Source organism: Syngnathus floridae, chromosome 2 (genome assembly GCF_059516105.1).
Source record: "Syngnathus floridae isolate MCC-2025c chromosome 2, RoL_Sflo_1.0, whole genome shotgun sequence".
NCBI classification, from domain to species: domain Eukaryota; kingdom Metazoa; phylum Chordata; class Actinopteri; order Syngnathiformes; family Syngnathidae; genus Syngnathus; species Syngnathus floridae.
In genome coordinates, this window is record NC_142414.1 from 8,859,254 (window position 1) to 8,883,901 (window position 24,648).

Genomic DNA, 24,648 nt, shown 5'->3' on the forward strand with positions numbered 1-24,648 from the left:
CCCAGTAAGAATGAAAATTAGAATTATTTCCACCACCGCCAACAGTGCGGGAGACAGGCAGGCGCGTTTTAAGCCACTTGAACAAAAGCGCTCGGAGTGGAACTTTAGTGGGCGGTGACGTTGTGAGTTTATCAAGTCGTGCTGTGACTGTGGCAGTCTGTTGACTTCTCACCAAAAAGCAGCGATTTACATTGGAAACGTAAAAGACATGATTGTGTTGCTTTCTCCGGTGATGTGATTCTTTTTGGTGCGTCCGGACCGATATTGTGCGCTTAAGAATTGGGATTCAAGCGCGTTTGTGACTTTGTGGTTTCGGATCTCACCATGTTGGCGAGTTCCGTCATTTACGCTGCCAAGAAACGAAAGAAGCCGCTTCAAAAAGTGTAAGTTTAAAAAAGACATTTTTATGTTCACCTCTTCACCTTGTCTGCTGTTTTGTTATCGCTCTTCTACTACTTCTATTTTATGAGACATTTATTATTATAATAATGAGAGTTCTAAAACATATATACAGTATGTACACTTGTACCTTGTTATAAAAAAAGTTGTTATAATAATAAAAGAGTTCTAAAACCATATTTACAGTACGTATACTTCAGCTACATACACGCACACACACGCGCCCACACACACGTATCATATTTATATTATTTATACATTATTTTCTGTATGTCATTTATACTACGTATTAATATAGTATTTACATGTTTGAAACTATTATTTAATGTTCTAATGATAACATATGCACTTATATGGTTTAATATACACTTATTGATACACAAAAAATGTATGTATGTTAAAAATGAGACGGTGACACTACTTCGGGGATTTTCACATATCTTGGTCTTGGAACCAATTATCCGTGATAAACGAGTGATTATTGTATATGTGGTCACTCAAGTCCAAGTACTGATCTTCATTTGCATGAAAAGAGGGAGGAACTTCCGCTATTGCGCAACCAGCTTTTAATTTCTATGGGAACTTTGGGTGCGTGTCCACCTTCTATGAGTGTTACAGGCTATCACTGTGGAAACACCTATATTTTGCCATTTTTCTGAGAAAACATTTCAATCTCGCTTCCTGCTCGTCTAGCGGGGTTAGAGGATGACAAAAAAGCGGCCGGCGACAAGTTACAGTCACGTCTAACAACATTCCGAACTCTTGTCACTTCCGAGGTGATGAATCTGAAAAGCTCCGAGGGGTGTCAATACGGACACAATCCTAAAGTTATGTTCAGAGGGTGGACACAGTTGGATTTAGCTTCAAGCAGATGTTTCTGTTTGCAGCCAAAGCACTTCCCACTGCATGCTAACCACATGACCTTCATGTAAACAAACTATGTTGGAATAGCCACCCCCAAGGATGAAAGTCTAACTCCGCCACTGACTAGTGAGAGAAAGAGACAGAGAGAGAGAGTGCAAACGAAGGGTCGATCAACCGGGGGAGGCATGAGTGGACAATGGGCAAACAAACAGGCCTGTCAACAACATTAATAGTCCCACGTCACCAGCAAAAACAAGCAGATGAAAATGTTGATGTGTGCTGAAATCAGAGTCACGTCAACAATTGTCTTGGCTGGCAAACTTTACATTCTGGTAGCTGCTGGCCTCAGTGGCCTGCACCTATGTTGATCCCTCGGATTCATTGTCATAAGCCGGTTTTTGATTTCACCTTACGCACAAGACAGCGAGTCTGTAAAAAGGCAAAAAGTATTGGCCAAGCTGGTCAGTGGCCAATATCAGAATATTGGTAACAATTTGTTTGTGCTTCTCAAAGTGTATATTAGGAATAGCTATAATCAGCCATTAATTGATGAAATAATTAATTAAATATGAATTAATTCATGAATAATTTGATAATACTTTTAAAATAATTTTATAATTAATAAAATTAATAATATAATAATTTATAATACTTATATAATTTTATAATTAATAAAATTAATGATATAATACTTTTATAATAATTATTAATAATAAAAGTGAAGAGCTCGGTTGGTTGTGTTGTCTTAACGGTTTATTTGGACTTTTCTGTATAAAGTTTAATTGTTTGCCTCGCACTTGTGTGAAGTTCCTGCAGGCTCACATTCGGGAAAAAAAACGACGTTTTTCTAAAATACTTGTTGTTGTGGGTTTATTTATTTCAAATATTTGCCCAGCGTAGTTATTACAGCCTTTTCCATGATTTCTGCTAAGAGCGTGGATCAATTTGTCATCTAAAATGCAAAGAAAACATTTTGAAGCATTTTTTGTTCGTTGTTGTTCAACAGCGACTTGCTTTTACCTGCATCAGACCTCCGCTCTGAATATGCAGTTGACTTTCTCTTGTTCTGTCTGTTCCGCCCCAGACAAAAGCACCTTTGTGTGGTTGCAGGAGTGTCACTCGATCCCATATTGCGGCGACAGACACTCCCCTTCATATGGCCGATGTGCCAGATAGCGCCAGAGGCAGAAAAACTAGCCGCTTATTATTCTCGTCCTGCCGTCAGGAATGCGTCGATCGCTATCTCGCCCTTCATTTCAGATCCAGCGTTTTCTGGACGATTATTGTAAGCAGATGGTAATTTGTTGTAAGAATGTATGGATTGAATTATTCAGGACTCAACATGTACAAACTTAATTTGACCTTTTGAATGCGATCATGCAGCCCAGGTTGTTTGCATTTTCTCGTATTCTCCTCGAATGCACCTTACTCATTCTTCGAAATGGTTTTCATTTTGCAGACCCAAACTGCCACCTCCCGAAGGCGCCAAATCAAACCCGTCCAAGCGGCATCGCGACCGACTGAACACCCAACTGGAAAAACTGACCAGCCTGCTGCCCTTCACTGAAGAAGTCCGCGCTCGTCTGGATAAATTATCAGTGCTGCGGCTCGGTGTGGGTTACCTGAAGGTTAAGAGCTTCTTTAACGGTAAGTCTTGGCAGGAGAATTTAGAGATGCAGAGTTGTGCTGATCTCGTACCACTTTGTGTTTATATAATTGACCAAATAAGGTGTAAGGTTGCAAATAAGAACTTTGTGAACACTTTTAGGACTTCCTCACCACTCATGGCCAATCCCTCTTCCTTCAATCAATGTCTTCAGTTCATCTTAAATTCTTTCGCCCTTCTCCCAACAAGCTCCGCCCCTAGCGGACCTCCACTCGCTTCCTCCTCGACAAAGCCTGTTAGAGTCCAGGTTGTTGTTGGAATGGCTTGAAGCCATTTGCCTTTCGCTGGCTGGAACAACTCAGCGCTTTATGCATTCATGGGGCTTGACACACCCACCACACTAGAAAGCTCCATCGGGAAGCTCAAAGGCTCCTTCAATGTGGACCTGCATCAGAAATGCATTGATGCCTGTTATTATGCCACTTTCTGGCTTTTGCTATTAAAAACTATTCATTACTGTTTCTTTGTAGATTATATTTTTATGATATAATAAGATGTTGCGTCATTCAGTGGTCCTGTCATGGGCCCTCATCACTGATTATGATTTGTACTCTCTTAACGGGGAATGCTGGATGTGGCCGCTTTATTCAGGTCTTTTTCTGTCTCATGAGAGGGAACAGCATTGGAAACTTCACACAGTCGGCTCTCTTTGACCTGATCCTTGTCTTGCTCTTTATCCTTTCAAATTGTCCGTACTGTCTGATGGGAAATGTCCAATGATCAAGTCCCATCCGAGAACATCGGCAATGTTTGGCGGTTTCTAGTCGACGTGGCTGGCCGCAGTTGTAATCGATGTCACTTATCCTACAAAATGTCTTTAAAGGAAGTATCGTAAATAATGGTTAAAAATAATACGATGGGAAGTTGCCACATGCCTCAAAAGTTGACTGAAGCCATTGTGGAGGAGTTGCCTGGCTGTTGACAGAAGTTATTTGTGGTCTTAGAATAGATGATCCAAAACTTGTCCTCAGGAACTACGCACTCTTTTGAAGTCACTGTTCTTTGTCTTTACTGAACATTAAGTCTTTACTCGTGTCAACAAACACAAGGCCTTCCGCTAATGGATGGACTTTCCAGATGTGTTTCTCAGCAGAGCTCAGCCTCCCTCCAGCTGAATTCTGCTGGAGGTCCTACTTAACCCTTAGACAATAAGAAGTCAGGAAGCCAGCAATGAAAGAGTAGCAATTGTGTAAAAGTGAAACATAACTTATAAGAGGCTTACCTCCAACACGTTGTACGACTGATCCACTTTTTGGAAGTACACAAAGGCCATGTGTAACTGTCACCTGGAATCAGAGGGAACAGAAACTGATTTAACTTCTGTCAAGCTCAAAAGAAAGTTTGGACTTGGGATAGTATAGCAGAAGTTGCAGGCAGTCTCCTGGATGCAAGCGTGATACCATCAGATTTGCAGAGCTTCATGGAGGATTGCAGTCTAAACAAAGCAGCCGAACTCTCGTGTTAAAACCTGCCCAAGCATCTTCGAAACCGCGTGTGTGTGTTTGTATGGTGTGTGTGTGTGTTGTGTGTTTCACTGCAAATCTATTTCAGGATTTAGAGTAAGAGCTGGACAGCCAAAATTAGAAGAAGAAAAAATAATTCATTAAAATAAAAAATAAAAATATAATAAAATGTATTAAAATTAATTAATTAAAATTACACCGCATGAGACCCAGAAGTGTCAGAACTGTCTGTGATTTGTCGTGCCCAGGTGGAAATTTTCTAATTAAAATTAAAAAAAAAAAAGTAATTAAGATTAATTAATTAAAATTAGATCGGGTGAGAGACCCAGAACTGTCAAAACTGTCTGATTTGTCGTGCCCAGGTGGAATCCAAATACATAAAAACACAGGGGTGGTACGTATCCCCAAACTTTGGAGTAATGATGTGATGCCCGTTATTTGCTGCTTTTTTTTTGTGCAGCTCGTCTAGGAGTTGAGGATTGTTTTTCATATAATATCCGTATGATGTCAGAGATTTTAGAGCCAAAGGCGTTCAGTGACTAGGTGGGTACAGCCGCCTCAAAAAAAAAATTTGCAGAAAAAACTGCACACTACATATGCTACAAAATACTTGGAAAAATCCAGCCCATTGATTGCTCTATTTATAAATGTATTTTAAGGATTTCCTGTGTTTGTTTTTCGTACGAAATTCTACATATGCCTTGGTCAATGTGCTCACACGATAATATCATTTTATCACAAACAAATGCAGCACACACAGGATGATGAATTCCTGACTGCTTCATTAGAACCCGTCTCCTCCCGGCTGATTGGTGCCAGATGTGTTGTCATGAGAACATCCATCCCATTGGCCCAGGGGCGACACTCGCCGCTGAGATGTTTCGCAGCTCTCGCTCAGCTGGCAAACTATGAAACGATCGCATCTCTCATCTGCTCGCTCAACGTCGGTGACTCAGCGCTCACTCAAAGCCCGGCGCCACATACGTAGTGCGCGTAGAATGGTCTGAGTGGGCTTGACCAGATCCATTTGCATTCCAGCCTCGCTCAGAGGTTATTACAGATTCCATGGGGAGGAAATAGAAAAACAATGGACAGTCAGCACTTTCAAAACTAAGAAGCGGTGTCTAACAGAAACACTCAATTGTAGCTTTGGTCGAAAAAAGGTGTCTGTGAATAGATTGGCCAATTTCATCTTATGACTGGCCAGAAATGATTTAAAGAAGAGGAAGGTGCAGCACAAGGATTTGCCTGTGATGGAAAAAGTTGTCTACTTAGTTTGTTAGAATTCGGAGCAAAAGAAAATGTAAAAACAAATATTTTCAAAATTATTATGTTTCCTTTGCAGCTGCTTTTACCTCACATATTAAATAATAATAGTAATAATAATAATTAATAATAATAATTCATTTTATTTATGGGTGCCTTTCTCAGCACTCTATAATAATAATAATAACTTATTTTATTTATGGGCACCTTTCAAGGTCACCTCACAACTGATAATAAAAATCAATAATTCACATATTTTGCTTTGTTTCTTGCTGTCGTTCATCGTATAGTTCCTATGAAGACTTTGTTGCGTTCACTTGAAACCACATGGAGTCACATGAGCACCGCGCTCACATGCCAAGATCTAAAATCAGGTTTCCTTGTCTCCTGCTGAGATGAAGATTCCTCAGTGCTGTATGTCTTGTTTACATTCTTTGGAGCAGGCAGATGAAAGAGAAGCTGGCTCATCCTTTCAGCTGGTTCAGGCATGTCTTCCGTGTCAACACACACACACACACACACACACAAACACACAACAATGACTATTGCCTTTGTCATGACTCAGTGTGGCAAAGACAATCCGTATGACTGACACTGTTTATTTAACAACGGAATACCTCATCAGTAGTAATGTTATGGATGATCAATCAATCTCAAATCAATTTAACTTAGTTTTTTGGGGGGACTGGTGATGACCTCATAGATTCCAGTGTCAGGACGAAGGAGTTTGTGTCCTATCATGTTCAGGGTCAATAGTTTAAAGTTCACACACACTCATGTTTGTTTCTTGCTGTGACTCATGTAAGAATCCGATGAAGGTCTTGAAGGCATTAGTAACCATATGTGCTACATTCCTGTGCCCGATTATTTTTAGACACAGTATTTATTTTGAGAACAGCAATAAATGCTAGTCTCTTGGCTCACACGCCGGGTGAGCACACAAGTCAAAGTCAACACGGGAAGATCAATGATGATCTAAAATGTGCTGTGGATTGAAACTCATAATAACAAAAACAAGGCTAGTGCTACGGTGACGTAACGATGGAAATAATCGGAAATAAGGGCAGATTACCTGATATTCAGATCATCGGTATCAACCGGAAAATTCATTGTCAAGCCAAGAATAAAATATTTTAGGTGTTGACTTGATTTGAACTACTGGTGATTTATAGTATTATAAAAAAAAATATCGATCACACGTAAAGTATCTGACCATACTCAAATGTGATTGGTCTGGTATGGTGAAGGACAACAAATCTGCTCTTTTTTAATTTGTGTTTCTGAGTTCTTCCTTCAGTCTCCTCTTCGGGAGGTAAAATATAGTTTCGCCAGTTTCATTCACTGAACCTCTCTTTAGTAAAAAAAACAAAATATATTATTTTTCAAATTCAGGACAGAGAGCGATCAGTTATCCAAGCTGGTTAAAAAGCGTGCGTGCGCGCCGCTAAATGTTTTCCATCTTTCTTTCTGTCTTTTCCTCAACCAGCCTCCTTCCTCTCCTCTCCTCTCTCCGCTCAGGATGCTGGAGGTTGAAAGTTCGCACGCAAGGCTTTGTTGTATGTGTGCTTGTGTGCAAGATCATCTGCGTGCGTGCGTGCCTTTGCGTGTGTTTAAGGAAGAGAAGACGTAAACAACTACCAGAGCAAATTGACCGCATTTCCATCAGTTGTTTTCAAACAATTAAACCTTGCTTATTTTTTTTTCATTTTTCTGACCCTTTCTTTTCAACTTATTAAGAATGCATATTGTTGGCCTCCAGTGAAAATACTCAACGTCGACTTTTCTTTGCTGTTCATACACTGTTTGCTTATTAACTCCTCGACATTTTTTTTCGATTAAATACGTGTGAAATTGTTCATCAAGAAACACGATTCCAAGTGACTTGTTGAAGTGGGTAGAACTTTCGAGCTCTCTGATTCCAGACCTGACAAGAATTTTCTCTTTTCACCTTTCGTGCCCAAACCTGCCCGTTGAGAATCAGACAGAGCAAGCGTTGCCAAGAGTGAAAGGTAGTGATGGTGATGTTGATCTCCAAGTCCCCCCCCCCCAAAAAAAAAGAGACACCCAAATAAAAAGCCCGCACATAGCGATCCTCCCGCAATCCCAAAGGTGGAACAATAGCACGATTCAGCTCTTGGATTTTAAAGTGGAGAAAAACCACAAAGTGTTGGCAGATAGCGAGAGCCAACGGTATTGTGTGTGTGTTTGCTTGATTTTTTACACAATTCATATTTTCCTTCATATTTCAGGCTTGAAACTTTTCTACTTGACACGAGCTACAAAATGAAAGCATCCAACTCTGCTTATGATCTCGTTCAGGTGCACAACTAGGTCATTCCAGTTCAAATATGTTTGTCTTGCGCCTTCACCAAAATAGTTGTGGTCACCAGGTCATAATTATGGTGGTGATTGTTCTCATGATCTGCATGTGAATCAGAGTTACAAGGAATCCAATTCTCTTGTTTGTTTGTTTTTGTGTGTGTGTGTTATTTCAAAATCAACACAGTCACTCATGTTTGTTCTTGTCTGTCAATAATTTTAAACCTTTGAAAATCACCTGCTTCCTCTGTAAGAGGATATTTTTAGGTGCCCGGTCTTGTTTCCTGGCAGTGATTAGCGCTGCTTGATAAACTCGAGAGGCGGATGAGAGCGACTTGTTGAGTGACAATGTTGTAAGATAACAGGAAACACTTGCCGGCTCCACCCTGCTAAAACCTGACACATTTCTGCTCTTCTTATTGCACTCTTGTGCAACAAGATGGATGACTCAAGGCTGGATGACTGAATCGGTTTATATTTCTGACCCAGAAAACACCGCGTTGTTAAAAAATAACCAGAATGAAGTTCCATTGTGGTCCTATGTTAGTCTTCATTTTTTTTTTTTATAAAATCAAACTTGGGTAGAACATTTACGGTAACTTCACTTAAGTTCTCACACCGAGTTAAAGTTGCACGAAACATTGAAGATTGGCACATATATGAAAAAAAAAAGCTAATGCTAAAAGCGAACTTCTTCAAGGGTAAAAGCTAATTTCATTTAGCTTTTAGCTAAAGCTAATTTTAAACCTTCGAAAATCACCTGCTAAAGCTAAAAGCGAACTTCTTCTTCAATAGCTACACTCAGGAATGGTCAGAATGGCTCCTGCATGGCAAGTCAAAAGCTGTGGGGAGATGTCCACAATGCACTCTTGTCCTCCACCGGGACCTCCCAAGTGTCCTCCTTGGATGGAGTCAGCTTCTCGGAGGGAGACCTGCTCCTCCAGGTCAGTGTCCGATTGATCTTTGAAACAAGACTGTCAAGTTATTTTGTCAACTCGAGTGTTTTTATTTCTACAGGCATTGAATGGCTTTGTGTTAGTGGTGACCACCGAAGGTTATGTCTTCTATGCGTCACCCACCATACAGGACTTCCTGGGCTTCCACCAGGTGAGAACAAGCTGATCTTATCCCAGCTGACTTCAGTCACTAAGTGGGCAGACACAGAGACAGACGACCATTCCCGTTTGGATTCATTTCTTCCCGTGCCTTGAGATTCGGTGTCTTAATTCACGGTTCTCCGTTGCAGTCCGATGTCATCCATCAGAGCGTCTTCGAGTTGATCCACACCAACGATCGAGCTCTTTTCAGACGCCAGCTTCACTTTGCTTTCGATCCGCATTCCAGCCAACGGGACGGTCTCGCAGAGGGCGGCGGTAAGTCATCCTTGCATCATCCAAAGACGAGTGTAAACATTGACATGCTTTGCGTGTATTTCCACGTAGACGAGCAAAGCAGCAGTGAAATCAGCACCAACCTAAGAACCTACAACCCACAAGTCATGCCTCCAGAAAACTCTTCTTTCCTGGAAAGGAATTTCTGCTGCCGGTTCCGATGTTTGCTTGACAACTCATCTGGCTTTGTGGTAGACAGAAATAGCTCCAACGTTGGATTTGAGCTAATTCTGACGTGATTCTGGCTTGTTTGCCTCCAGGCAATCAACTTCTGCGGACGCCTGAAGTTTCTCCACGGTCAGAATCGGGTGTCGGAGCTAGGTGAGCAGGTTCCCCCACAGCTGGCTCTGTTTGCCATCGCCATACCCGTGCAGCCGCCGTCCATCTTGGAGATCCGCACCAAGACGGTCATGTTCCAGACCAAGCACAAGCTGGACTTCACGCCGATGGCCATCGACAGCCGGTAGACAGTCGTAGTTTTGATTTGCCACCGGATCGGACGGTGATGGGACTTTGCGTTTCCTCCATAGGGGGAAGGTGTTTCTGGGTTACAGCGAAGCAGAACTCTGCATGAAGGGTTCCGGTTATAACTTCATCCACGCTGCGGACATGATGTACTGCGCTGATAACCACATCAGGAGTGAGTCACACTGTTCTTACGTAGGTTGAAATACATTTAAGGTATGTCCTGAACTGAATCTCTTTGTGTAGTGATCAAAACAGGAGAAAGTGGTTTTACCGTCTTCAGACTGCTGACTAAAAACGGAACGTGGCTCTGGGTCCAGGCCAACGCCAGGTTGATCTTAAAAGAAGGGAAGCCAGATTTCATTGTGGCCCGCCAGAGAGTTTTGACGTAAGTTACGAGAGATGCCGTAGTTCTGTATCAGTCCATCCTGGGTGGAGAAGGGTGGAGCCTTTGTTGAGCCAACTTGTCTTTGGACAGGACTAGATACATTTTTTTATGATCCCGGGGTGATTGCCAAGCGTCTCGTTACGGGACCTAATGATTTTGGGCGTGTTGACGGATTCCTTACAAGTCTTTTGTCATTTACCGTCTTTCCGGATCATTAAATACAGTTCCAAGTAATTACCACAGCATCTGATGGTTAATATGCTAACAAGTAATTAGCACCAAGCCTGATGAGAGGTTTTGGTGCCTGTTAGTCCTGTTTTTGTCACTGTTTGTTAATCTTACTGATAAGTACAACTTGTTCTAAACAAGTTCTTGAGGTCATGGCTGATTGATCCTTTTCTGGGTTGCAGAAATGAAGAAGGAGAGGAACACGTTCGTCTACATCGGCTACAGCAGTCGTTTAGCCTCACCACCGGCGAGGCGCTGCTGTACGATAGGGCACCGACCGTCGACATGCCCGACACCTGCTCACCTGCAAAGCAGAGGAAGCTCGATGAGTACTCGGTCAGACCCAACTCGCTCCAGAGCTGCATTGTGAACCAGGGTCAAACTGTCTACTGCCAGCACAAGAGCGCCAACACGCTCAACACGCTTAACGACGACACCTTTAAGGACACGCACGCCACAATCGGCGTTCGCGGAGATTTCTGGCAGCACCTGTCGCCCAAAGCTGCTGTCGAGAGCATGATCAAGTCTGAGGACACCATCCAGGACATGATGGAGACTCTGCAGCAGATCCTGGGGAACGGCAACCTTGCAGAGACAGTGGATGTGAGCGCCGATGAGCTCAAGAGCTGGGAAAGCACTCTTCTGAAGGTAAGAAACAACAGCTGCGACCTGGCCGACGACTTGAACGACGTTATCGTGGACGACGTCCTGTTGTACGTGGAGGAGCAGCTTCAAAAAGAGGCTGCGCTAAAGCTGCCTGAGCGGCTGGATACCCGCTTGCCAACTTTGAACTTCCAGAGCCAGGCTTCTGCTCGTCAAGGGTCGGTACAAAACTTGAGCTGGGCTCAAGACCCTCTGGACCAGTTATTAGCCAGCAGTGGGCAGATGTCTGAGGAACCACCTCTGGGGATGGTGGAACGGACCCTAATAGATCTTCCTCAGATGAATTCTTCTGGTTTAAACCTTCCAGTGGCAGAGCCCATCTTTGACCCCTGTTTTGTGGACTCTTGTGCCGAGACACAAAAACTGAGCAGTGTTCAGGTGAGTTTCATGGACAATAACCAAGGAGTTTTCTGGCATAAGCAATCATGTCAGATTCATCCCAATCAAATGGTTCAACCAAACGGCCACCTGTCAACGGAGCACCGTACACAAAGACAGCCGGCATTTATCTTACAGTATGGTCAGAGGAACTCAAACCACATCAACACCCAAAATGTTCCCAATGGCTCGGTGATCTCGGCAGATCCGGCGGCGTCCAGTTGCATGGACAGCCGCGTCGTGCTTCCCGGTCAAAGCCTGCAGAACATGAGACAGTCTTGGCAGCTCGAGCAGCAACCGCAGCTCATTTCAAATGGACCGACGAGCATCAGCCGATTGGCAGATTTTCAGCCTAATCCGGCCGTTGCGTACAATTCAATGACTTCATTTCCCGTTGAGCAAGGCATCATGGGGGCACCTGTCACGACATCAAGCGTATTCAGAATCAACCCCCCCTTTGTGCCTCCCAATGTAAGACAGATTCCGCAAAGATTGAAACTGAGCAGCGGGCACATTTCCGGTCCCTCCTGCTTTAACCAGGACTTAGATATGGCGCCGCTTTCTGACCAAATAGCTCCAAATAGTGTGAACCCAGGCAACCTGCCAATGCAGCAGCAGCCATGCTTCAACCTTGGCAACCAGGTAAAAAAAACATCACTGAAAACCAGCTTGACTGTTTCGATTTGCAATTGAGCTTCCAATTACTTTTCTTTCACAGCTCATCAGCCACTCGGTTATCGCAAATGGCGGCATGGCATTTCCTCATTGCGCAACGGGAACTTCTGCTCCTCACAGGGCAAACGGGAACATCAACTGAAAGACAACGGATGACCGGAAATGTGCTTTAGAGAAGGACAAATAGCTCTGGATAACGAAATAAGCCAAGAAAGATCATCTGGAGTTGAATTTGTGTTTTGAAACATAGATCATCACTGAAGAGTGGAAGTTTAGCACCGAGCTGCTCCCTTACTGGGTAGAAACCACAATATGAATTGTCACAACCTGTTTATGAAAAAAATCAAAATGGCAGTTGTTTTTTTAAAATTAGAATTTCTAAATGTGAAATGTTCAAAAAAATCAACATCCACTTGAACTTTGTGGTCTGCCGTATCACTCACTCTCACTCGACTTCCTTCAATCACACAGAACCGCAGGTCCCTTGACTTTATACTGCCATCTATTGGTGACATCTGTTAGCACACATCACTGCAATATGCGTTTAGTGGTGTGTTTGTTTGCGTGTTCATTTTTTAAATACGTATTGTCGCAAATTGTGTACAGCAACACACATCTATGTCCGTTTGTGTACTTTTTGGTCGTTGAAATGAAATGAATGAATGAAAAATCAATCTTCTGTTCACACTGGCCACAATAAATATTGGTTTGATGGCACAGTGGCGCTGAGAAAAGCAGTTTTCGTTCATTTCTTTTTGTTACGTTTTTACGTAGGTAATAAATTTGTTAAATTTAGTAAAGCAACTAATTGTGAATTTGATCGGGAAATGGTAACCCTTAGTGATGGCAGTGCTCAATAGCGTCCACTCGGTGTCAGTATAACGACGTGCAAAGTTTACTTTGTGGCGCAATGTGGTTTCTTCTCGATCTATTTGTCGACTTTTCCTCCCAGCGAGAAGCCGCCGTTGTGAAAGCACCGATTGTGTTTTATTTACAGCTCCTCTTCCGAAAGCCACTGAACGGAAGGAGATGCTGGGATGATGCCGGGATGAGGTGGTGAGGGGATGGAGGTGGGAGAAGATGATGTGGTGAGAGAATGATGGTGAGAAGATGAGGAGGGGGAGACAGGATGAGGTGGTGAGGGGATTGCCCCCCCTCACCCCCTACTCACCCCTCCCTCACTCACTCCCTGTCGCGTCAACTGAGTCCACCACAACCACCGTCTCGGGATTTTGGATAAGGAGGTGGAAAGGGGAGAAGAGGACCACAAACGACGTTTTAGCTATTTCACACAACATTGTGATACTGAAGTCTACTTGAGATACGAGGAACATTGTCAAATGACGTCGTTTCAGATACGTCGGTTGTTGTTTGCTTCTTAACAGCGATCATGTGCTTGTAGTCCTTTCAGCGGAACCGCTTTCGGATGTTGGGACACTTTTGCGCCTCCGGCTGGCTAGAATTCCGCTTGGTGGATGAGCCGCTCGATTGGAACTAACTTGGGGCCAACATGTACGCTGGACGCAAGAGAAGAAAACCGCTTCAGAAGGGGTAATGTGTGTCATTTGGGCAAAAAAATAAAAAGCTGTGCATCAGTGTTTTACATTTTTTTTATTGGTCAAGGCACGTGTTTTTTATATTCAAAATATAATGTCATAAAATCCTACAAAAAGTGGATACACATGTTGATTACGGTGTTTTAACTTCTGCAAATTGTTCCACTGGCGCTGATAGTTTGATTCAGTGGAATTAATTAGACACAGCTTTAACTTAAAGTTTGTTTGCATATCATTTGCATTTGCAATTAAATAAGAATAAATAAGAGATACAAACAGTTTGAATTTGGAATGGGAATGCTGAGGAACTTTTGAATTCTTGCACCGAATGCCTAACAAGTCTTGGGTTTTGCAGATCTTTTGAATGCTTTGAATCAGATGAGAAAAGTCGGAATAGTAGTAAAGAATGTTACTATATTCACACAATGTATCAGGATCCATCTCAGTCATGTTCTTAATGTCCTCCCAATCACAACCAGAACCAAGCTTACCCCGACCGAAGGGGACAAGTCCAACCCGTCTAAACGGCATCGGGACCGTCTGAACTTGGAGCTCGACCGACTGGCCGGCTTGCTGCCCTTCCCTGAGGATGTCATCTCCAGCCTGGACAAACTGTCCATCCTGAGGTTGTGTGTCAGCTACATTCGGGCCAAGAGATTCTTTTCAGGTATGAAATAACAAAAAGGTTTCAAGACTACAAGGATTTTGAGTTGATCTGAAAGCGTTTAAACTCGGGTTTCAATTTTTCTGACCGATCACCGATCCTTAAAAAGCCTGCCTTGACATGCAGCACAAACTGCACGTTTCAATCTTTTTTTTTCATCTTCAAGCATTGAACAATAACTGTGAAACAATACAAACGGTTTTAACTGCTCAAAGTCATTCTCTCAAATAAAAACCAAAAGCATTTTTCAGACCTCTCTAGTGGAAGATAAAATCGACAGACAAGATTATCAATACCCCGAGATTAAGGACGTCGATGAATCGGCTAACCCGATTGGCCGGGTCCTTATTTCTGGCTTCCTCCCCATCGAGTGTGTCGACTCATCACCCCTGGATAACCCCGAGCTCATGGCGGTGTCTGAATGCGCTCTTTAATGGATTGTAGGTCAGCCTGTTAGCCTGTGGCCATTCGATGACCTCCCTCTCTCTCTCCCTCCTTCCCTAAAGTCGCAGACACACAGTAATGTAGGTCTGAGGAGGTGGGAGGAGGAGATGAAAGCTTTGGGGAGTACAAACACAGCAAGATAATCCACTCACACCACTTTACAGACTTTGTGCAAAAGGGCGGGGGGGGGCTCGAGGACCCATTTTTCAACTTTTGACTTGGGTAGCTTACACTCTTTTGTTATGGCGGCTGAACTGGTCTGCACATATCAGGTGTTTCCAATCTCAGCCCGGCCCACCCTTTTTTAGCCGCCCGGGACATTTAATTAAAATATCATTTGGTGAGCTGTAAAAGGTTATCTAAAAATAACAAAAATGGAGGGGGCAGTAAAAACATTTGACACCTCTGATAAAGGCCCAAGTGGTTCTGTCACCCCTCAGCTTCTGCTTGCTTCTCTGTAGAGGGGGACGACACACCCGCGGGGGATGCAACACCCACTCTCTCCCCACTGTCGTCGCATATTATCCAAATTCGGATAAAATGCCAAGACAGTTAGTAGCGCAAAGCTAACCGGTCGGCTCGCCCCTATCTATCTATCTATCTATCTATCTATCTATCTATCTATCTATCTATCTATCTATCTATCTATCTATCTATCTATCTATCTATCCGGAGCTAGCTGTCTAGCTAACTGTCTATCTGTGTATCCATTTCCCTGGACTCAATCCGATTGCAAACTTAAAATCTGCTGATCCAAATGACGAATTGGTCCTCAACCCTCCTTTTTTGTTTGCGTCTCTCAAGTGGCGTTGAAAAAACATCTCTCCAATGGCACGAGCAAAAGTACTGAGCACCTCGACGGCCGGGTGCCGGAACAGGCCGAGCCAGAAGGGGAGCTTCTGCTTCAGGTAAATGTATTTCAATAAACAGTCGCACCTTGATTTACAAGTTTTGGTCTTTTTTTTGTGTGCGCTTTGTGTTGCTTGTCTAATATCGCCAATCTACCAGGTGAGACGAAACGACACCATCTGTAATCATCTCGAGTGTTGTTGTCTCTGCAGGCTCTGCCTGGATTTGTTTTGGTGATCACAGCGGAGGGAATCATTTTTTATTGCTCTCATACCATTCGGGATTACCTTGGCTTCCATCAGGTACACACGATCAGCAAGGAAACGGGAAAAACACCTGGCAAAAAGCAGCACAGAACTTGAACACACACAATCATCAAAGATATTAACTTTACATAAAAATTTTGGGAGGCACATACGTTTAAAATTCAAAGTCTTCGTTTGCTGTGTTTTTCCCGTCAGACGGACGTGATGCATCACAGCGTGTTGGAGCTGATTCACGCTGAAGACCAGCAAGAGTTCAAGAGGAACCTGCACTGGGCCCTCAACCCACCCGTTGGATCCCACTTGGACACTGCAGCAGGTCTGGCACCTTGACTTTGATTTTAAAATGATCTCTTTGATTTCACATTCTAATGGTATGAGGACAATCGACGTTGTGGTGCACAAGTAGACGGCGAGCCAGCTTCCCCCTACCTGCTGAGGTACAACCCGGAAGAGCTTCCCCCGGAAAACTCCTCCTTCTTGGAGAGAAGCTTTGTTTGCCGCTTCCGCTGCCTACTGGACAATTCTTCGGGCTTCTTGGTAAGGTCAAATGAAGAAATGTTGCTTTGAATACTTTAATACTTGCTTTTAGAGACTTTTAATACTGTTTTCATCAATAAATATACCATAATTAAAATATAAATATATTGTCAACCGGTGGTCCGCGACCCTCTCGTGGTCCATGGCGGTATTGCAAGGGGTCAGTGAAATCGGAAATGGAAAATAATTGGAACATTTTATAGCATAAAATAGAATCATTATTGAGACTTGATTTTTTTTTTCCAGCTGATTTTGTGAATCGTTTACCCATCCAAATGAAATTCCCAAAATTAAAATACAGATGGAAATAAATATCCTGTGTAGGTCTATCCTCCTTTGGTGCAAAATAAAATAATATTGTGGTCCCCGAGTTGCTTCTCGGTTATGATGGTGGTCCCTTGGACAAAACCAGCAATAAATTTTAATTGAAAAAAAAAACCGGAAAAAAATACCGGAACTTGGTTATCTAATATAGCTGGCTACGCTCTTTCTCTGATTCTATCTTCATTGACAGAACATAGTGAGAAAGTAGTTCCCAGTTAGATGAGCCAAAAAAATGACGGCAAACAGCGGGAGAAGAAGACGAGGCGTTAAAGAAGTTGTCTCGCCATCTTTCAGGCCTTGAGCATTCAGGGTCGCATGAAATTCCTCCACGGTCAAAGTGGATCTCAGTGCGCTGATGGGCAAGGTGGCCCGCTTCAGTTGGCCTTATTTGCCATCGCCACTCCGCTGCAGTCACCAGCTATCTTGGAGATCAGAACAAAGAACATGATCTTCAGAACCAAGCACAAACTCGACTTCACGCCCATGGCCTGCGATGCAAAGTAAGCAATTTTCGTGCCGATCTATTCCGCTTTCACGTCAGCGTGTGCCGAGCGTGTCACGTTTGTGTTTTTTAGGGGTAAAATCGTTCTGGGTTACACCGAGGCCGAACTTCGTGTCCGGGGTTCGGGATACCAGTTCATCCACGCTGCCGACATGCTGCACTGTGCGGAGAATCACGTCAGAAGTAAGTTAAAAGTTGTTTCCCATTTACGTTGCCAGAGATTTTCGATTTCATTCCAATGCCGCTCTACCATCCTTTTTGTTTTATTTAATTGTAGTGATAAAGACCGGCGAGAGCGGCCTCACCGTCTTCCGCTTGCTCACCAAGGACAACCGATGGAAATGGGTCCAAGCTAACGCCCGCCTCGTCTACAAAAACGGCAAACCGGACTACATTATCGCCACGCAGAGGCCGCTGGTGTACGTGGAGGACATCAACTGGAGGTTACGCTCGCCCAGATCGTTTGATCATCGTTTCCTCTTTCAACAGAGACGAGGAAGGAGGAGAACACCTGAAGAAACGCTCCATGCAAGTCCCTTTCACCTTCGCCACCGGCGAGGCGATGCTCTATCAAACGGGTAACCCGCTTCGGGGCTTTCCGGAAACTCTCAAGGGTAAAGGCATATGCAAGAAGGGGAAAATAGAGAAGATCTCAGAGAACACACATCCAAAGTCCTTACTGGAAGCGCTGATGAGCCAAGATCAGTCAGTTTACGTCTGCCAAGCAGGTTCCGAGGCTCGCAGTCCTCTCGGCAACCTGCAAGGGGAGACGGAGGGATTTGTTGACAGCTGGCAGATGACGGCGAGATGTAGCAGCGACGTGTCCGTGTGTGCTCCACTTCTAGCCACCTTGGACTCTCTTTCTCTGGATGCGGATGAAAGTTGCTCCAACAGCGAACTCCTCAGTGCTTTGGAGAACCTGGGCTTGAATGCTGAAGATCTGGAACTGTTGCTCTTGGATGAGAAGATGATCCAGGTCCAAATGGATGACTCCGCACTCGGTGAGCTCACCAACAATGACATCACGGCTTACGTTCACGAGTCGTCGGAGACGGTGTGGAATCGAGAAGAACACAACATTGTTGGATTGGGACTCGGTGACTTTTTTCGAGACTCTGCCCAAAGTTCAGCCCAGCGGCGAGTGGCCGCTACCGCCGCCTCACCCGAGCAGCTGCCCATCGGGGCCGTCGGGCTTCGCTTTGCATCTGAAAGTGTCGACGCCAGCGTGCTGTCAGGCGAGAGCCACTGGACGAATGAGGAAGCCCGTCACCGTGACAACCACGCTCCTCACCCAAGTCTTGTCAACGACATGATCTCAAGTCACCATTGGCAGCAGGAGAACAACCTGACTTGGTCACCCGACCCCCAGATCCTGTCCGGAACCCTTCGGCCTGGCAGACAGACGGCTTTTCTTCCCGACGTGCTGCCGGACCCTGTCGTCTCAAACGCGCCGCAGTCGGCACCGAATGTTTGTCACTACGGACATATGACCGTTCCGCAATCTCACAAGCAGCAGAGTCCAGCTCAGTGTCCTCCACAGAGTGCACCTGTGGAGCTGGAGCAGTTTTTGGCTCTGACGCAGCCTTCGGTCCAGGCTTACAGTCTGTTCGACGCCACACAGGGAGACCACGACCAGGTAAATGTTCTTTCAAGCCAAACTATATAGCAAAGCTTTTCTCTATGCATTTCTACCCGGAACTGAAAATTGAGTCGGTGCGTTCACCGTGGCTCAGTCGGAGACATTTGACGAGGGCTGACGCGTTGTCCTTACAGAACATTTGAAGTAGTGAAGCTACTTGAGCTCTCGAGCTGTCATGGAAAGTCAGCGCTTCAGTAGAAGCTTCAGGCATGAAGCTCAGTGTAAACTGTGCTGATGTGAGCAGACATGCTATGTCAACACGAAAAAGCTCCTGTTCTGCTGCCGTCCATCTCACGTACACACTTTTTTGACACTTGTGAGATCTGCGATCGCACCATCCGAAAGGATAGACGTGGACTTTTTTTAGTTTTGCAGAGCTGCAATGTGACAGAAATGGATGAAGCGAGAGGAGAAAAATCCATCCATCCATCCATCCATCCATCCATCCATCCATCCATCCATCCATCCATCCATCCATCCATCCATCCATCCATCCATCCATCCATCCATCCATCCATCATTGTCATGTGAAAGTGACCAATTGTGTGTGATTTTCAGCTGGAGAACGCTTGCCTCCTCAACGTGGCCAACGCCACCTTCATCCGCACTTGTCTCGTGTCCAACGGGAACAGAGAAGTGGCAGCCAACGTCCCAATCTCCTGCCCTGATGGACTCTCAGACACTCAGAAGTCAGAATTTATCCTCTGACAAGAAGGTACCAAATCAAAAAAAAAAAGAAGCATATTGCTGCCCCCGAGCGTAATCCAAGCGGCTCGGTTATGTCACAAGATGAAGCATTTGAGTTTCCCGAAGGAGACGTTACTGCCTCGTTGTTGCCGATTCACACTTGGTGCAGATAGCGAAACCCGGAGCGACAAAGAGACATGGCGCTCGCAGTCCTCAACAAAGTCCACTTGATGGTTCTCATCACTCAACTTTCCATTTTCTGTTTGAGCTAGCCAACTACAAAGGACACGGAAACCCAAATATTAATGCTACACTTTTGTTTTCGCTTACATTTTTATGAACTAAAGTCAAAGTTCATGTTCACGTCTTTTCCATGATGGAATATTTCCGCTCTTGTTTTTGTTTTTCCATCATCCACGTTGAAATGACCACACAGTGAATCAGCAACATTTAGCATTTAGCACAAATTCCAAAGCAAATGTGAAACACGTCAGCAGCAGCTCCGTGTTGAATGTCACAAAATGCATTTATATCAATTGTTCTCGTTTTCTGTAAATTGACATTCTTTTTTTATATATATACGAAACCAGTCGTGACGTGCTGTTGTGTGAAACCAGACAATCACTTCTCAAAGGCTTTTAAAAAAAAAAAAGTGCTCTGCATGTAAATGTATGTTTTACAAACACTTGTTAAAATCACCCAAGTCATGTGATAGAAAAAGCTGCAAGTTTGCTTTTTTACAGTGGTAACAAATAATGATGGGGAAATGAAGCTTCAGATTTGCTTCATGAACCAGTTGTATTTTATTTACTCCTCTAGATGGCACTGTTGCTTGTTTTTTAGAAATAGCAAGTCAGTATACTTTTAATGAGTGCCCTCCAGAGGAGTAAAAAAATTACAACTGCTTCATTTCCCATCACTAGTAACAAGCAAGTACCAGAGTCCAGATGAGCGACTTTGGAAAGTTACTATTTAAAAGATCACCACCTATCACCTGCACGTTACTTTTGTCTCCGTAGATGGACGCTAACTACTCCATATGGTCTTTCAGCTGCGTGCAAATAAAAAGCCGGGTGCCATCACAACCAAACGCCTCCGCTGTCATCTTTGAACTTGCTCGGTCCGATCCCAGGTTCAACACCTCCTCCGTGATCACATTTCCGCTTGACTTCTCAAGTGCTGCACGCCATAAACAACCTTTGGATGCTTTTAGCACCAGCGGGTAACACCACCAACCCCCTCGCGCTAACTTTTTACACCAGCACCAGTGTGAATTCACAACCATCCCCAAAACAAACAAACAAACGTAGGCAAAGCAGAAGCATCGGAATTTTGCCACGGTTTCATTTCCCCACGCTAAATTCTAAGAGACAACTTTCAGGAGCAAGACAGCAGCTAGGACGACCTTCTGAGTGCACAACGTCGCTGACGTTACATCTTTCATGACCCGCCCGGAATCATTTATGAGAGTTTTCTTTCTCCCGCAGTCTTCAGACGGTTAACTTTACTCGCTTGTGACATGATCAATCATCCAAGGAAGATGTTGTGCTGCGTCCCACTTTAGCTTTGTTCTGTCGACAACGTCTCCTGCAGTCGAAACCCTCCGGGAAAGCCTGAGAGCAAATGTGGGAGAGATGAGATAATTTACCTCATTACCATGGCAACCAACAAAATTGGGACCTTTTTTAATCGGGTCCTTAGTCATGTTGCATCTCTGCTTGTGGATCCATCAGAGTCCACACCGTGAATTTTAACTGCCAACCCAGTAAATATCTTTGACGTCTATAGCCATCAATGGCACTGAACGAGTTGGCCAGGATTCTGTCAATGTGTTCTTTGCTGCTTCAGTGAAATATGAAATCACCTTCACACATATTTATAGAGAACTTTATGGAATCTAGAGCCAGTGAATATTTTGCCTCAAAATGATAATCCGATTCATTTGATTCGAATCATTAGTCCTGAATCAGCCATCATTTCTCCAAATGTGCATAAAAAACAACGTGAAGTAAATCTAATACAATTGATTGCTGCTCAATGTGCAACCGTAAGGCGTCCTGTCCTCCATCGTGCATATCGACTGCACACACCCGTCGGCATGCCAGTGCTCATTAAGTCCGAGCCAGCGAGCAAGCACACCCTCCTCGTGCTTCCACCTCGGCTTCCTGTACATGTGCAGCCCGCTAGGGACAGGAGAAGCGTGCACCATTTGGACTTGACGTCATCTTGCAAAGTGTTCATCAACATCAAATCCAAATTGGGGCGCCTGCTTCCTTCTCATTTGTCGCCATGGCTGCTCGCTACCGGGAGCAGATGAGTGAGTCGCAAAGGTCGAGACAGTGGCGCGCCCAACTGTGTGCGCTGTCATAAAGCTTTAAAGACAGCACTAATGGCCAGCATGAATAAGCTGGCAGGCTTTTAGGGCAGAAGCACCCCCCCCCACACACACACACACACACACCACCGCCCCTCGCTGTAACCCACATAGCCTACTAGATGAGCTTTGACCTCCTGCTAGTTGTACAGGCTACTCTACTCTTGTAATCCCAGCAGAGTGCTCCTTCACTATTTACAAATTCACAAGGTTTGTTTGTTTTTTTTCAGTGGAACTGATCACCATCTATTCAATGGGGAGGGTGCTTTACCGAAAGGCCCTAAACTGCCACAAGAGGCCGCCAAAGCCCACTGGTCAACAAATCTGTACAAACATTTTGAAACAAATTTGCAAATAATTATTTTTTATATTTTGTTTTTGCACTGACCTTTTTCGCCATGTGTAGCTTGAAAGTTTCGGCTCTTGCGTCACTTGATTAGAGTTGTACATTTCAATACAAAAATTCAATCAATCCTTTTGGACTGCATGAATTGAAATATTGATGATCAAGCATCTATGAGTGTTGCTGTATTGTTTCTCTTATGTAAGTTCTCACAGAATGTAGAGTCAATCTGGAAAAACATATTTCCGCCAAGATTCTGTTTGACAGGAAAGCATCTTTCTTTGTTTTCTCTAACCGTGATGCTTCACTGAACACCTTCTCCCACATGGGTTGACCTTTAACCCCTCCCGCATCCATTCGCCTGCCGGTCATATGCAATGTTGCGGCTGCCTTTACCTGCTCCCCTGTGTCGACGTGCCAAAACAGTTTGGATCAGAGCGGTTGTGTTGAGGCGGGTGGTGAGGTTGTCGTGTGCAAAAGCGGAAAAAAGGGCAAACGGTCAAATTGCCATCATCAAAATCAGAATCACCTTTATTGCCGCTGTACATAAGTAGTAATAATGGTGTTGCCAGGTCTGCTTTTGTTTTTTGATTATCGATAATCCAAATTATTGCTCTCTCATGGTATTATACTAGCTCTGGTTTTCTGGTCTACTCCGAGTTGTGTTTTGAGCCTTTTTGTGTTGTTACTTCTTCCTTGTGTTTTTTTTAAAAAAAAAAAAAACATTTTAAACTTTCAAAAGTGTAGAAATAAAATGGTTACTGAAAGATCGTCTTTTGAAATTGAGTTTAAAACCTTTTGTAAAAAAGCAAACATTTTAAACCTAAATCTTTTTTGCATGGATGTTCACATTTGAAAATTCTCTTTTATACTTTAATATAAAATGAATTACACTCTTGACTTAAATTTCCCTGTAATTCCCATTGAAAGTTTGCAATTTGTAATTTCCCAAAATTTCTTCTTCTTCAATGGACCAACAAATCAAGATGAAAATGTACAATTCCGTGCTTGTCTCTTTACCACTTTTGAAAGATCTTCATTGTTCTGTCAACTTTAGTGCAAAGTCACTAAATAATGCAAGATATTTCCTTTTTTCTGTCTTCTGTAGCACCTGTTCCGTTCTCTACGAAGCTGCCGAAGCTCTCGCATCCATCCCGACTAAAAGCTCTGACATCTCACAGGGCGATCCCACACTGAGCTGACAGAAATACTGCTCGTGTGTGTGTGTGTGTGCGTGCCTGTAACACAACCTTGACCTACATGCTGAACAAACCAGCAAAGGTGTGGGGGAGGAAAAGGTAGCGACCTTATTGTTATTGTCGCAGTATTTATTCATTTTACTATCTCATCTTTACCATCTATCTATGGATCTGTCTTTGGCAGTCATGATCATTTCAAGGAAGAAGTTCACACTTGTCAAATTGTGTTCCTGGACCACAAATCTGGCAGTCACCTCTTAACAAATGTCCTCTTGGATGTACAAGTTTTTTTTAACCCACTGCGGTGGCCGCCCATGCCACTGCAGAGCTACTTCCTGTCACCGAGTCGGAGATGCCAGTTTGGATCAGAGGAGAGGCGTCAAGATGCTGTGCTGCTTGTCTGTTTTGTTACCACCTCTGACTGTCACATGCACAGACACCTGCGGGGTACACGCTCCATCCACCCAAATACTTTCCAGACCCTGGAAGGTGAATTTAGAGATTTGGATGTTTTAAATCGACTACATTAGTTATTTTTGAAGATTATTGTGGAAAAAGTGCCAAGTTTGAGACCCAATTGTAGAGCTATAGTGCTAAACATTTTTTTTACCGTTTCACCAAAAAGGAATATTCCCTAATTATGAATTTTTCCTTTTTAATAATCTTAATAATTAATATCATTTATTAATTATTTTACCGGTTTTGGGAATGTGGATGAGAGCCAGTGTATGTATATTTGTTGTTTTATGCAATCTGTACTTAATTTTTTTATTTTTGTCGGTGTGATTTCTTCAGTGTCGTCTGTTGAAAGTATGAAAATAATTTAAAAATGTGAGGGTTGTTCTCCTAGGATACCTTTGGTAAATGTCTCCCGTGAACCCCCGCTCCCCCTTTTTTAATTTTATTCATTTTTTTTAACCTTAAAAGGTTCACTTTCTGAGTGCAATTCAATCCGGTCAATTCGTATCGCTTCTCCAGGTTTTAAAACTGGTTATTTGCGCCCTCTTCTGGCCACTAGTACTCATCGCAGTGAAAGAAACATTGAAGCAGTTAGTCATTTCAAATTGTAGGCCTAGCAGACTGCAGGTCATATTTTACA

General features: G+C 43.6%; 2 protein-coding genes and 1 long non-coding RNA gene across 5 annotated transcripts; 2 read left to right on the forward strand and 1 right to left on the reverse strand.

Annotated features, from left to right (window-relative positions):
• Nucleotides 1-76: 76 nt before the first annotated feature.
• On the forward strand, nucleotides 77-12,899 carry LOC148401579 (aryl hydrocarbon receptor-like). The gene is made up of 11 exons (XM_088400195.1): nucleotides 77-383; nucleotides 2,723-2,910; nucleotides 8,773-8,921; nucleotides 8,995-9,084; nucleotides 9,224-9,350; nucleotides 9,420-9,559; nucleotides 9,629-9,831; nucleotides 9,899-10,008; nucleotides 10,080-10,221; nucleotides 10,632-12,132; nucleotides 12,209-12,899. Exons 1-11 carry the CDS (start codon nucleotides 325-327, stop codon nucleotides 12,305-12,307), a joined length of 2,808 nt encoding a protein of 935 aa, XP_088256321.1. The 5' UTR covers nucleotides 77-324; the 3' UTR covers nucleotides 12,308-12,899.
• A 136-nt stretch (nucleotides 12,900-13,035) lies between these two features.
• Nucleotides 13,036-20,712, forward strand: LOC148401580 (aryl hydrocarbon receptor-like). 2 transcript variants are annotated; one of them, XM_088400215.1, is made up of 11 exons: nucleotides 13,036-13,716; nucleotides 14,201-14,388; nucleotides 15,634-15,737; nucleotides 15,891-15,980; nucleotides 16,140-16,260; nucleotides 16,351-16,481; nucleotides 17,100-17,305; nucleotides 17,381-17,490; nucleotides 17,585-17,726; nucleotides 17,797-18,943; nucleotides 19,505-20,712. In XM_088400215.1, exons 1-11 carry the CDS (start codon nucleotides 13,676-13,678, stop codon nucleotides 19,652-19,654), a joined length of 2,430 nt encoding a protein of 809 aa, XP_088256341.1. In that variant the 5' UTR covers nucleotides 13,036-13,675; the 3' UTR covers nucleotides 19,655-20,712. The 2 variants fall into 2 exon arrangements, with proteins under 2 accessions (XP_088256341.1, XP_088256332.1); XM_088400206.1 differs by lacking the exon at nucleotides 13,036-13,716 and having other exon boundaries at nucleotides 13,756-14,388.
• On the reverse strand, nucleotides 13,760-16,563 carry LOC148401581 (uncharacterized). Of its 2 annotated transcripts, XR_015863370.1 has the most exons (3): nucleotides 16,374-16,551; nucleotides 16,097-16,274; nucleotides 13,760-16,014 (listed from the first exon to the last, which is right to left on the reverse strand). It is a non-coding gene; the product is annotated as an uncharacterized LOC148401581 (long non-coding RNA). The 2 variants fall into 2 exon arrangements; XR_015863369.1 differs by having other exon boundaries at nucleotides 16,097-16,563.
• Nucleotides 20,713-24,648: the final 3,936 nt, after the last annotated feature.

Excerpts from the sequence above, each read along its gene's own strand:
- LOC148401580 (XM_088400206.1), top strand. The coding sequence starts at position 14,100 with ATGAGAAAAGTCGGAATAGTAGTAAAGAATGTTACTATATTCACACAA. Across the intron at positions 14,389-15,633 it reads GGCCAAGAGATTCTTTTCAG|TGGCGTTGAAAAAACATCTC; the intron begins GTATGAAATAAC and ends GCGTCTCTCAAG. Across the intron at positions 16,261-16,350 it reads CCACTTGGACACTGCAGCAG|ACGGCGAGCCAGCTTCCCCC; the intron begins GTCTGGCACCTT and ends GTGCACAAGTAG.
- LOC148401579 (XM_088400195.1), top strand. The coding sequence starts at position 325 with ATGTTGGCGAGTTCCGTCATTTACGCTGCCAAGAAACGAAAGAAGCCG. Across the intron at positions 10,009-10,079 it reads CGCTGATAACCACATCAGGA|TGATCAAAACAGGAGAAAGT; the intron begins GTGAGTCACACT and ends CTCTTTGTGTAG. Across the intron at positions 12,133-12,208 it reads GCTTCAACCTTGGCAACCAG|CTCATCAGCCACTCGGTTAT; the intron begins GTAAAAAAAACA and ends TTTCTTTCACAG.